General features: G+C 49.5%; 1 protein-coding gene across 1 annotated transcript in view; it reads right to left on the bottom strand.

Annotated features, from left to right (window-relative positions):
• Nucleotides 1-5,334: 5,334 nt before the first annotated feature.
• The window catches only part of KANSL1 (KAT8 regulatory NSL complex subunit 1), a 131,963-nt gene continuing 124,210 nt past the window's right edge, over nt 5,335-13,087 (bottom strand). The window contains exons 10-14 of the mRNA XM_011953917.1: nt 10,210-10,334; nt 8,831-8,888; nt 8,491-8,603; nt 7,475-7,727; nt 5,335-7,123 (exon numbers count right to left, since the gene is read on the bottom strand). Coding sequence (XP_011809307.1) covers nt 6,896-7,123; nt 7,475-7,727; nt 8,491-8,603; nt 8,831-8,888; nt 10,210-10,334 — 777 coding nt within the window. The 3' untranslated portion in view covers nt 5,335-6,895. The remainder of the gene's footprint in view (nt 7,124-7,474; nt 7,728-8,490; nt 8,604-8,830; nt 8,889-10,209; nt 10,335-13,087) is intronic.

Below are 13,087 nucleotides of genomic sequence, written 5' to 3'. Positions count from 1 at the left end.
CTGGCCCCATCGTGGGGGTGTCACAGAGGCAGCGGCAGCAACAAAGGATTTGAAACTTGGTGTGTTTGTGGAGCCACAGGCAGACGATGTCAGCCTTGTGTGAGTGTGACGGGTGGGGGTGGGGCGGGAGGCCACAGGGGAGGCCAGGGCAGGGGCTGGGCAGAGGGGAGAGGAAGGATGAGAAGGGGGAGTGGGAGAGGAAGCCACATGCCAGAGAGGAGATGCCCTCCTCCGCGCCACTGGGAGGGCCAAGGCCTCCGCCACCTGCTGTGTCTCAGACTGAGCGGCTGCCTGTCCTTGGTGGCCAGGGCCTGCTGCGAGTTGGTGTGCCACCCTCTGCAGGGCAGCCTGTGGGAGAAGGGACGGCGGGTAAGAAGAGAAGGCAAGCTGGCGGGAGGGTGGCACCCCGTGGATGACCTCCTTGGAAAGGACTGACCTTGATGTCGGAGGGCGCTGGCCTCTTCCTCCCTTCCTGCAGGGTAGGGGGCCTGAGCTGAGGGGCTTCTCTCTGCTCCACAGAAACCCTGTTTTATTGAGTTCTGAAGGTTGGAACTGCAGCCATGATTTTGGCCACTTTGCAGACCTGGGACTTTAGGGCTAACCAGTTCTCTTTGTAAGGACTTGTGCCTCTTGGGAGACGTCCACCTGTTTCCAAGCCTGGGCCAGCGGCATCTCTGGAGCGTGCAGGGGTCTGGGAGGCAGGTCCCGAGCCCCCTGTCCTTCCCACGGCCATTGCAGTCACCCCTGTCTGCCCCACTGTGCTGTTGTCTGCCATGAGAACCCAGTCACTGCCTATACCCCTTATCACATCACAATGTCCGAATTCCCAGCCTCACCACCCCCCTTCTCAGTAATGACCCTGGTTGGCTGCGGGAGGCACCTACTCCATACTGAGGGTGAAATTAAGGGAAGGTGAAGTCCAGGCACAAGAGTGGGATCCCAGCCTCTCACTCTCAGTTCCACTCATCCAACTGGGTCCCTCACCACGAATCTCATGACCTGATGCGGTGCCCTGCCTCCTCCTCCCATCACAGAGGTGAGCCAGGTCACTGCTCAGCTATGAGCCTAGGTGTCTCCCTAGGTGTCTCTGCCTTGTTGGCGTAGAGAGAGCCCCTTCCCCCGAGAAGGCCTGGCCCCTTCCTGTGCTGAGCCCGCAGCAGGAGGCTGGGTGTCCTGGTTGTCGGTGACGGCACCAGGATGGGCGGGCAAGGCACCCAAGGCAGGCCCACAGTCGCCCACTTCCACCCCAGCTTGTGGCTGCCAGACTCCCAGACAGCCCAGCCCGCTGCTCAGCTCCACCTGCATAGAATCAGCCCTCCACACCCCAAAAAGGGGAACACACCCACTTCGAAATGGTTCTTTCTCCCCAGTCCCAGCTGGAAGCCATGCTGTCTGTTCTGCTGGAGCAGCTGAACATATACATAGATGTTGCCCTGCCCTCCCCATCTGCACCCTTTGCGTTGTAGTTGGATTTGTCTGTTTATGCTTGGATTCACCAGAGTGACTATGATAGTGAAAAGAAAAAAAAAAAAAAAAAAAAGGACGCATGTATCTTGAAATGCTTGTAAAGAGGTTTCTAACCCACCCTCACAAGGTGTCTCCCACCCCCACGCTGGGATGCGTGTGGCCTGTGTGGCGCCGCCCTGCTGGGGCCTCCCAAGGTTTGAAAGGCTTTCCTCAGCATCCGGGACCCAACAGAGACCAGATTCTGGCATCTAAGGAGGCCGTTCAGCTGTGAAGAAGGCCTGAAGCACAGGATTAGGACTGAAGCGATGATGTCTCCTTCCCTACTTCCCCTTGGGGCTCCCTGTGTCAGGGCAGAGAGTAGGTCTTGTGGCTGGTCTGGCTTGCGGCACGAGGATGGTTCTCTCTGGTCACAGCCCGAAGTCCCACAGCAGTCCTAAAGGAGGCTTACAACTCCTGCATCACAAGAAAAAGGAAGCCAGCGCCAGCTGGGGGGATCTGCAGCTCCCAGAAGCTCCACGAGCCTCAGCCACCCCTCAGGCTGGGTTCCTCTCCAAGCTCGCCCTCTGGAGGGGCAGCCCAGCCTCCCACCAAGGGCCCCGCGACCACAGCAGGGATTGGGATGCATTGCCTATCCTGGATCTGCTCCGGAGGCCCGAGCTGCCTGCCTGAGGAAGGATAAGTCGGGAGGCACTGTTCCCAAAGCCTTGACCAGAGCACCTCAGCCCACTGGCCTTGCACAAACTCCATCTGCTGCCATGAGAAAAGGGAAGCCGCCTTTGCAAAAAATTGCTGCCTAAAGAAACTTGGCAGCCTCAGGCTCAATTCTGCCACTTCTGGTTTGGGTACAGTTAAAGGCAACCCTGGGGGACTTGGCAGTAGAAATCCAGGGCATCCCCTAGGGCTGGCGACTTCGTGTGCAGCTAGAGCTTTCCCCGCAAGAAGTTTCTGGGCCCAGAACTCTCCACCAGGAGGCTCCCTGCTGTTCGCTAAGTCCCAGCAATTCTCATAAGGGATCTGAAAATAAGGAGGAAATGTGGGGTAGAGATTTGGTGGTGGTTAGAGACATGCCCCCCTCATTACTGCCAACAGTTTCGGCTGCATTTTTCACGTACCTCGGTTCCTCTTCCTGAAGTTCTTGTGCGCCCTACTCTTCAGCACTGTGGGCCTTATACGGTAGGCTCTGGGATCTCCCCCTTGTGGGGCAGGCTCTTGGGGCCAGCCTAAGATCATGGTTTAGGGTGATCAGTGCTGGCAGATAAATTGCAAAGGCACACTGGCTTGTGACCTCAAATGACAATCCCCCCAGGGCTGGGCACTCCTCCCCTCCCCTCACTTCTCCCACCTGCAGAGCCAGTGTCCGTGGGTGGGCTAGATAGGGTATGTATGCCGGCTCCTTCAAGCTGTTGACTCACTTTATCAATAGTTCCATTTAAATTGACTTCAATGGTGAGACTGTATCCTGTTTGCTATTGCTTATTGTGCTATGGGGGGAGGGGGGAGGAATGTGTAAGATAGTTAACATGGGTAAAGGGAGATCTTGGGGTGCAGCACTTAAATTGCCTCGTAACCCTTTTCATGATTTCAACCACATTTGCTAAAGGGAGGGAGCAGCCACGGGGTTAGAGACCCTTGGGGTTTCTCTTTTCCACTGCCAGCCTTTCCCAGGCAGCTGGCTAGTTCCCCATTCCCTCCCCAGCCAGGTGCAGGCGTAGCAATACGGACATCTGGTTGCTTTGGCCTACTGCCCTTTCAGGGGTCCTAAACCCACAGTCATGCCTCCCTAAGACTCCCTAAGGCATCCTTCCTTTTAAGCCGTTGGCACCTCTGTGTCATCTCTCACACTGGCTCCAGACACAGCCTGTGCTTCTGGCAGCTAAGATCACTCACTTCCCCCTCCTCATCTTTGTTGGAGCTCCAAGTAAAGCCACGAGGTCAGGGCGAGGGCAGAGGTGATCACCAGCTTGTCCCATCTACAGACCTGTGGCTTCGTAAGACTTCTGATTTCTCTTCAGCTTTGAAAAGGGTTACCCTGGGCACTGGCCTAGAGTCTCACCTCCTAATAGACTTAGCCCCATGAGTTTGCCATGTTGAGCAGGACAATTTCTGGCACTTGCAAGTCCCATGATTTCTTCGGTAATTGTGAGGGTGGGGGGAGGGACATGAAATCATCTTAGCTTAGCTTCCTGTCTGTGAATGTCTATATAGTGTATTGTGTGTTTTAACAAATGATTTACACTGACTGTTGCCGTAAAAGTGAATTTGGAAATAAAGTTATTACTCTGATTAAATAAGGTCTCCATTCATGAATTCCAAGGACAAGAAAGTGATATACAATGTCTATTTTTTAAGTTCTCTCCCATTCACCCTTAGAGAATTTAGCCCAGAACAGGAAATGACAATATTATTAAAAGCTGGACATCAGGATTAACAGCTCTCTCTGGGGCCCTGAAGGTTGAGAGTTCTCAGACTTGCTCATTTGCAGCTGATTCTCTCATTGTGATGCTGGCAAACCATCCCAGTCCAATTCAAAGGGCAATACAAAGCCTTGTGGCTGACCTCATCATGCGGCACTCAGTTTGCAAGACCAGTGCCAGTGTAGCAAACCTGAGGTTGGGGATGAAGATATGGGATCTTTCGTCCCTGGAAATTTAGTCCAGAGGCCTGGGGCTGGAGCAGAACACCAAGCCAATCAGCTTAATGAGTAGCTTAGATTCCTGCTAGGTTTACAGAGCTGCCACCTTCTTTCCTTTGGCACCTTATTATAGATTGAGGAGCATTTCTGCTAAACCAAGATAGGGATACCAGATAGCGTCCTCCTAGCAATGCCACAAAGGAAAACAGAACCAAAACAGTAATCCATCAATATTATTCCTTAGTAACTACGTCCAAGGTCATGATACTGAATCCTTAGATTGTTTCAAAATACTACTCTTCTTTGATCTTCCTGATGTGTTTGCCACTGCAGGCAGATGTTTAAGCAGAACAGATTTTAACTGCGGCAACAGAAGCAGCAACAGGCCCGCAAAAGAGAAGTGCTATCTCAGAAAGCATGGCTTTCAGAGCCACAAGAGACAGCCTCACTGGCTGTTTCAGCTTGACTGCCATGCAAAGAAGAGCAGAGGGAGAACCAGCCCCACCCACTTACTCATCTTGTATAAAGAAAAGCACCTACCAGCCTAGGCTACATAGTGAGACACTATCTCCACAAAAAACCCACGAAAATTAGCTGGGTATGGTGGCACAAGCCCACAGCCCCAGCTACTGGAGAGGCTCAGGTGGGAGGATCTCTTGAGCCCAGGAGATCCAGGCTGCAGTGAGCCAAGATTGCACCGCTGCACTCCAGCCTGGGCCATCGAGCAAGATCCCATCTCAAAAAGTGAAAAAAAGCGAAGCATATAACCTCCTCAGAAGAAAGATGCTATAATCTCAGGCAGCAGGCAAGAACCAACCCAGGCTCTACGCAAATTATGTATCTCACTGACCCCCACCAAACTTCAGAAAAATTTAATGGAGAGAAGCAAAATCTCCTTTAAATAGCAATTTAGAATGGACAGAAAATATCATACAGCTGACTTCACTAGAGAGAAAGTGGACCAACTCCTTTCACTCAACAAAAAGAAAAAGGAGACGATCAATGCAGATCCCCTCACCTCCTGGCAGCCCTTACCCTCAGTGAAAAGCCACCACTATTCTCTCTCCGGTGGCCATCAGATGAACCTGCAGCATTCCCACAAGACAGAATGGAGATTTTCCAAGGTATAGAGCAAGTCAGAGTACCCCAAAGAACGGCGCCAGAGAGCCAGCTCCGAGGCTGCCAACACTACCATACATACACAGTTCAGTACGTCAAAGGCCTGGTACACAGCATTCTGTAACTTTTTTTTTTATTTTTTTCAATTTTTCCTTCTTTTTTTTTTAAGCACTAGTCTGTGCTTTGCGAACAGAATCAAGACATTAACAAAGATCAGCTTCTCTGAAGAAAAGCATTTCTATAGAACAAAGACAGCTACATGTTTCGCTGCCATTACACAGCTCCAAAGCAGGAAAAGAAAATATTTACAAAATACAATTTTTTTTTCATTTTTTGTTTTTGTTTTTTTTTTTCAATGCTAAAAGGGTTATTCAGAATTTTCAACCTTATAAATAGAAGAAGCACTTTATGCATAGGGATATGGTGCATTACTGTATTTTTTTTTAAAGAAACAATGACAAACCCTTTAACTTGCAAACAGAAAAAAAAAAAATCACTAATGTTGAAAATTGTGAAAAAACCCCAACCATTAAGCAGTTGTCTACTATTTTTATACGATTACAAAATGGCCAAAAAAAAAGTCTTCTCCCCCCTCCCCCTTTTTGGTGATGTGATCATACAGGAGACAGGCACAAGGTTAACAGAGAAGGGTGAAGGGGGAACAATGGGAACCACAGCTAGGACCAGACAATGTTCCACAGGCAAGGGGAGCGTGAAAGACCAAGAGTGGAACTAACACCGACAGGGATCTGGATGTGAAGGAAACATGGCAAAGTGAATCAGAGAAAAAAAAAAACATCACACAGGGAGATGGCTGCTCACTTCCCACAACCACCCATTTGCAGGGGAGTGGGAACAGAGGTTAAGTAGCCCTAACCCTACCTTCAGAGATCAGGATAGGTGGTAAAAACATTCCGAGTGGAAGGATGGGTTGTCGGTGTGTATGTGGCATTGGAGGGCGGACAGGGAAGGGCACCAAGGGTCATGATGAGGGGAACCTGAGCAGCCACAGCCAGGTTACTGCAGTTAAAGAGTCAAAACAGAGAAGACCAAATGCAGATGAAACAAAAAATAGGTATCTAAGTTCTGGGTGAGAAGGGAAAGCTGTTCTGCCGGCTGAGCACTCGGTGAGAGCAGCTGGCAGTTACGGCAGAGAGGCTCTGGTGGGGATGTTCCAGCACGAAAAACCAAGGGGGACCCAGCCAGGAGGGCCACAGCTGAGCCAAGCCACAGATGGGAGGGGAGGGGATAAGAGCCCAGAGCACCCTGCCCCATTCCACCCTAGCTCGAGAAGGCCATGCTCAACTGGAGCCCTCTGCCCGCCAGGCTGTTCTGCCCTGCCCACAGGTGTGAGGGAGGGGGTGGTCATCTAAGATCGGTAAGTCCAGTGATTCAACAGTGCAGAGGATGTGCCAGGACCAGGCCAGCAGGGTCTCATCCTAAACTTCTGTTTGCCAACGGGAGGAAGTGCTCAGGTGTGTGACAAGAAAACATGGAAACAAAAAACAAAACAAAAATTAAAACGAGAGAAAAAAATACCAAAGTAGGATCTAAATTCCTTAAGTTCACTAAAAACTGTGAAAATTTCCGGCATATGATGTTTGAATATCAAACGCAGAGATTTCTGAAGCTTTAATGCCAATAGTTAGTGAGTCTGTTTAGATTCTTATCTCCCGCTCATCTGTGAGTTGGGCGCTGTGCTGTGGCTGCTGCCACCAGATGCCGACTCTTGAGGGGGACAGTGGGAGGCGAGGTGGGTGCTGCCTCTGTCTCCCGGCCAGTCTTGCTGCCCGAGGTGCGTCGAGTGCAGCGGGCTGCTCGCTCCTGTGCATCCAGCTGGTCCTCACACTCCGCCTGGGGACTGTGCGCCAGGGGGAAGGTCCGCCGCTCCCAGGGCTGGACAGACTGTAGGCAGACAAGTTGCTCTGTGAGGACCCAGTCCCAGCCAGCCTGCTTCCTACTTCAAGGCCCTGCCACAAACCTTGTGGCCGGAGACTAGGACCAGTCTATCTAGCGTTCCTGGGACAGTCCGGGAACACCCCTCCTAGGGTGTACCCAGACAACCGTACTGATCATTTAGCAATGATCAATATAGTTCCACTGAATGTTGAGGTGGTCAATTTAAGTGTGGCCCTTTGTCCCTTCAAAAAGGGGGAGGGGATGGCTTATGATGTAGGTCCCTCTTCAGCAGGTGCTGTCCCTTCCTGGTTCCATCCCCCAACCATGCCAACCCCACCCAAGGGCTGTGTCCCTTACCTGTTCATCCAGACCCAGCTCTGGCGTGGAACAACGGGTATCCTCACTGGCTAAGTGTCGCGGAGTGTCCCGAGCCACAGGGGTGAGGGGTGCTGAGTGCAGTTCCGGGCTAATGGGGCTCCTAGGGGACTGACCATGAGAGTATTCTGACAAAGAGTGGCTACTGCTGACATCAGGGGAGGCAGGCTGGGGGGTGGAGGGGTTGGCACTGCCCAGCTGGGGGGTTGTCCGGCCGTCTGATGACCTGTAGGACCTGTACACCAAGGAATGCAAAACTGAGTGCCTGGGAAATGTTTACTTATGGGGGGAAAGGGCATGAAAAAGCATCCCCACTGGAGGAGTTGAGGCAAACAAAGACCAACAGATTTTCCTTAGGATCCAGCAACTCTCATTTCTTTCCACTACCCTCTGGAGGGGTAGGTATACAACATCTACCATCCCAAGAAAAAAGCATGGCTGAACAACGCAACGGGCGAGTCCATAGCAAAGTGCCTAGTGAATTCAGGAAGTTAGGGAGATTCGTGTAGGCTTTGAAAACTGTAGTCAAAGAAAAAAAAGTAAAATAAGAGTTCGCAAAACTTTCTACTTAAGAATCCCGAGGGTTTCTGCCACTGTTAACAATAAATGGAGACAGGGTAGTGATGGATGTTAAGGGGGGCAGTTTCTTCAAGTGGCATCACAAAGCCACTGTCCACAGGAAGGTTAACTTGTAGTGAGGCCTTCCAAGCTCCCCTGGTTGAATCACCAAGACCCCCCAACTGTCGTCCAAATGCCACAGATCATGGGAATTCATCAGAATTGAACAGTGACTCCTCAGCAAGGATCCAACACTTGGCTCCTTGTATCTCCACCAGTTCCAACAAACACCAAGGAACTTCTGAGCTCTTTGCCACTGCCAGTAGATGAGTATGATGAGCAACCAAGAGGCAGTAGCAATTCCACAGACTCAAGGAGGGCCCAAACTCCCTGTCCACCCTCTCTCCACAGGCCCCGGGGACCCATGCCTGCCCCATCACCTGCTGCCTCGCCGCTGGGGTGGCACACTCGTGGTCCACAGCCACCGTGCCCTCTCCATCTCCTCACATTTGGCATGCAGGGCGGCGAAAGCTGCGTCAGATAGGTCTTCAATCTGCAATAGAGCAGCTTCATCGATCTTGTCTTTTCTCCAGGAGTTAAGAACCAGTCCCACCCCATTCTAGGTTCTTCCGTGTCACAAGAGAATACAAGGAGCTTGCACTTGACACCCACAGGTCTTGAGGCCATTTAGGGTGTGTGCACTCGTGTGTGTGTGTGTGTGTGTGTGTGTGTGTGCATGTGTACACATGTGTTCTTCTAACAGAAGAACCAGGCCATTACCTCCTCATTCTCCTCATCAGGACTCCCCTTCAGAGACTGAAGATCAACCTCCCGCCAGCTGCAAAACCAAGAGTAGACAATCATGAGACGGCAAGCAGGCTACAAGCGGGGGCAGGCTCAAAGTGTCCATGCAAGGATGAGAATCCTGCACCCGTGGGTGACACTGCTCTCTGCCAGATAGACTCTGCTCTACCACAGCTCAGTCTCCTTACCCCATCAAGGCCTGTGAAATTGGCCACCTACTCAAATGTCCGCAAAGGCCAGAAATAAGAGAAGCAGCCTATGGTAGGGCTGAGGCTGAGAGACTGTGACAAACTCAAGAAAAGAAACCTGTTTAAAGGGGACCACCACTGTTCAGGACCAGCTGATTGCTCCCATCTGGAAATGCACATCCAGGGTTGCCTAATCTTCTGTTTGGCAACAAAAGCCGGAAACAAAGATTTTTATGTGAAATCCTGCTTTGATGTTGACAACAAATTCAGTATTTTTTTTTTTTTTGAGACGGAGTCTCGCTCTGTCGCCCAGGCTGGAGCGCAGTGGCCCACAGTCTCTGCTCACTGCAAGCTCCACCTCCCGGGTTCACGCCAGTCTCCTGCCTTAGCCTCCCAAGAAGCTGGGACTACAGGCACCCACCACCACGCCCAGCTAATTTTCTGTATTTTTTTTAGTAGAGATGGGGTTTCACCATGTTAGCCAGGATGGTCTGGATCTCCTGACCTTGTGATCCACCCGCCTAGGCCTCCCAAAGTGCTGGGATTACAGGCGTAAGTCACCGCGCCCGGCCAAATTCAGTATTTTAAAACATACTGTATGTGTTGACAAAACCTGTCTCTAGACCAGTAAGTGAGTGGCCTACCAGGTTGTGACTGCTGGCTCGTTTGGTGTATTCCTATAATGGAATGAGAGAAAACTATATACATAAATAATTTTGTTCTTATCAGTTAAGAATTTCTCTCTTTTTTTTTTTTTTTGGAGACGCAGTCTCGCTCTGTCGCCCAGGCTGGAGTGCAGTGGCCAGATCTCAGCTCACTGCAAGCTCTGCCTCCCGGGTTTACGCCATTCTCCTGCCTCAGCCTCCCGAGTAACTGGGACTACAGGCGCCCACCACCTCGCCCAGCTAGTTTTTTGTATTTTTTAGTAGAGATGGGGTTTCACCGTGTTAGCCAGGATGGTCTCGATCTCCTGACCTCGTGATCCGCCCGTCTCAGCCTCCCAAAGTGCTGGGATTACAGGCTTGAGCCACCGTGCCTGGCCAAGAATTTCTCTTAATGAGAATACAGAACCAAAGACAAGGGCCCAAGTCTAGGTCAGAAGAGAAGAGGGAAAAAGGGCAATAGCAGGAAGAATGGGGAGAGGGACCAACTATTCTGAGCTTCTACCTGGGAGTAAGGATTTCCTTGTACTGCAGTTTCTCTACGCGAGTTGTTGCAGCAACAGACATTGGGATGACAATGTTGTTAATATCAAATGAGCTCTCTCCCCTTCTCCTCCTAACTGGCTGCTGCTGTAAGATAAAAATTAAGTTTAAAAGGGAGGTACAATTTTACAGACATCAAATCATTCATCTAAGACTTAAAGCAGGACCACCAATAACGAGGCATCTGGGTCCTTGGGTTGAAGCTGAGCAGTGACCATAGGAGCTGCTCCCACCTAGGAGTCAGTCTTCAACAGCAAAAACCTTGCGGAGAAATACTAGGTGGTCGTGAGGAGTTATTCCTATTCATAAGTCCCACTGGTCACCCTCTTCCTTCAAGGGCTCATGTGTAAATTTCATAGGGGTGGGTACCTGGGATCTTAACTGTTGGGGTTTCTACTCTATATACACCTCTATTAACCTCCTCTCCTTTTACAATCCTCATTTCCCACCTTTATCCCCATTTATGACTTGAGACTCATAGTGGCCCCTCCCCAAAAAGCAATGCATGAAAGCTTATCCTGAAAGATGCCCAAAGGATAGGCCGATCTCAACAGATCATCTAACCTTGGTTGTCATGAATGCACCTCCTTCTCGAAGATCTGAACTCTTCAGCTAAATCTGCACCCACCATCTGCTCAGTCTTTATGTGATTTCCCCTCTTTTGATGATTCTTGGGGAAACATGTGAGAGCGTTCTAGCTGCATCAAAGGAGATGAATGGAGGGAAACTGAAGAGGAGAACCTGACTATACCTCACATTCCTGGTGAAAGGAAATTTGCTTCTATAGGAAGTTGAGAAGAGCAAACTCTAAGAAAAATAAGACTTCCAAGGATCGAATATCAGAGGCAGAGGTAGGCATCTACAGTAGCTGGGAGACCAGGGAACTAAATGGCTTAAGTCTCTTGGATGGAAGAAAAAGTCTACTACCTGCTGCTGCCCAGATAGTTAATACCCTATCCTGAAACAGAAACTAGCAACTGAGCTGTGAGAGGCCAGAGTAAAACAGTGGCATAACAAACACGCTGCCATGGCAACAAAACAGCTGGAAAACACCTAAGAGGCTGCATTTACACCGAAACCACTAAGTGTGGTCAGCCCACAGGGAAGGGGTTGGTGGAGGAAGAAGTCCCCTACAACTAACCACTCTATCCTCTGTTCCTGGAGGGTGAGATACAATCCTCTTAGGACATTCTCAGAGAATGTTAAAAGTCAGCACTTCCTGGGCCAGAGTTTCAGTCACTGTCATTTATAATTTCAGATGACCACAATGCCCTTTTCACTTCAATTTCTTTCTCTATCAAATTACATGACTGTCAGTGACCTCAGAAATTTAGGATATCTGGTTAATCAAAATGGTTAAACAGACTTTTGGGAATCTTGCCTGAGTTCTGTAGTTGAGGATTAGTGATCTCATACCCAGAGACCTCTGCCACTGCCAGATCTCTGCGGCAATTATACATCCCACTACAAGAAATGCATCTTTTTTGTTTGTTTGTTTTTGAGACGGAGTCTCGCTCTGTCACCTGGGGCTGGAGTGCAGTGGCCAGATCTCAGCTCATTGCAAGCTCCGCCTCCTGGGTTCACGCCATTCTCCTGCCTCAGCCTCCCGAGTAGCTGGGACTACAGGCGCCCGCCACCTCGCCCGGCTAGTTTTTTGTATTTTTTAGTAGAGACGGGGTTTCACCATATTAGCCAGGACAGTCTTGATCTCCTGACCTCGTGATCCGCCCGTCTCGACCTCCCAAAGTGCTGGGATTACAGGCTTGAGCCACTGCGCCCGGCCAAGAAATGCATCTTAAGAAAGCCTCAAGAGAGAGAGTATTCCCAGTATAAATGTGAATAAATGTCAAACTGCTGGCAGAAACAGGTATATACTTTCCCTGAAACTTCTTGGGCTTGTTGTTAGAACCTTCCAGAAAAAGACAGTGGAGCAGGTTGTGGGATGGTTCAATGGGCTCTGTATCTCATCCTTCACCTAGACACGCCCCCAATTCTGTCAGCTACTCATTTGGTGTAAATTAACTAGTATCTCCTATTTAGAGCAAGAGATAGAGAGCAGGTGATGAGAATAAAACTGATTCCCAAACTTGATTGTGTATCAGAAGCAAGATTAAGGAGTATTTAAAAAAAAAAAAAAAAAAAAAGGTTCTAGGACTCCCCCCGCTCTTTTATAAAATCAGAATCTTTTTGTTTGTTTGTTTAAGAGATGAGGTCTCACTGTGTTGCCCAGGCTGGACTCAATCTCCTGGGCCGCAATGATCTTCCTGAGTAGCTGGAGCTATAAGCATGCAAGATCACACCCAGCAACAAATCAGATCTTTAGAAGTGTTTGGTTGGTTTGTTTTGTTTTTTAAAGCTGCTAAGGTGATTTTGATGCAGCTAATGGCTTTTGGGAGGCACTGACACAAACACTCCCTCTCCTCCCTACCTTTCTCCAGTGGCCTCTGGCTTCTTTCCCTGATTTCAAGGACAGCTGGCCCTCTGTATCCATGGGTTCAACCAATTGTGGATTGAAAATATTTTGGGGGAAAAAATTGAGTCTGTACTGAACAGGTACAGATTTTTCTTGTCATTATTCCTTAAACAATACAGCATACTATTTATATAACATTTACACTGCATTAGGTATTATCAGTAATCTGGAGACGATTTTAAGTATATGGGATTTAAAGCATATGCATACATTATATGCAAATACTATGCCATTTTATATTAGGGACGTGAGCAACTATAGATTTTGCTATCTATGGGAGGTCCAGAACCAATTTTCTTTCTTTGAGACAGAATCTCACTGCAATGCCCAGGCTTGAGTGTAATGGCTTGATCTCCGCTCACTGGAA

Source organism: Colobus angolensis, unplaced genomic scaffold, assembly GCF_000951035.1.
Source record: "Colobus angolensis palliatus isolate OR3802 unplaced genomic scaffold, Cang.pa_1.0 Scaffold377, whole genome shotgun sequence".
Lineage (NCBI taxonomy): Eukaryota > Metazoa > Chordata > Mammalia > Primates > Cercopithecidae > Colobus > Colobus angolensis.
Note: the sequence above shows the minus strand (reverse complement) of the source record. Positions and strands in the feature narration are given on the sequence as shown.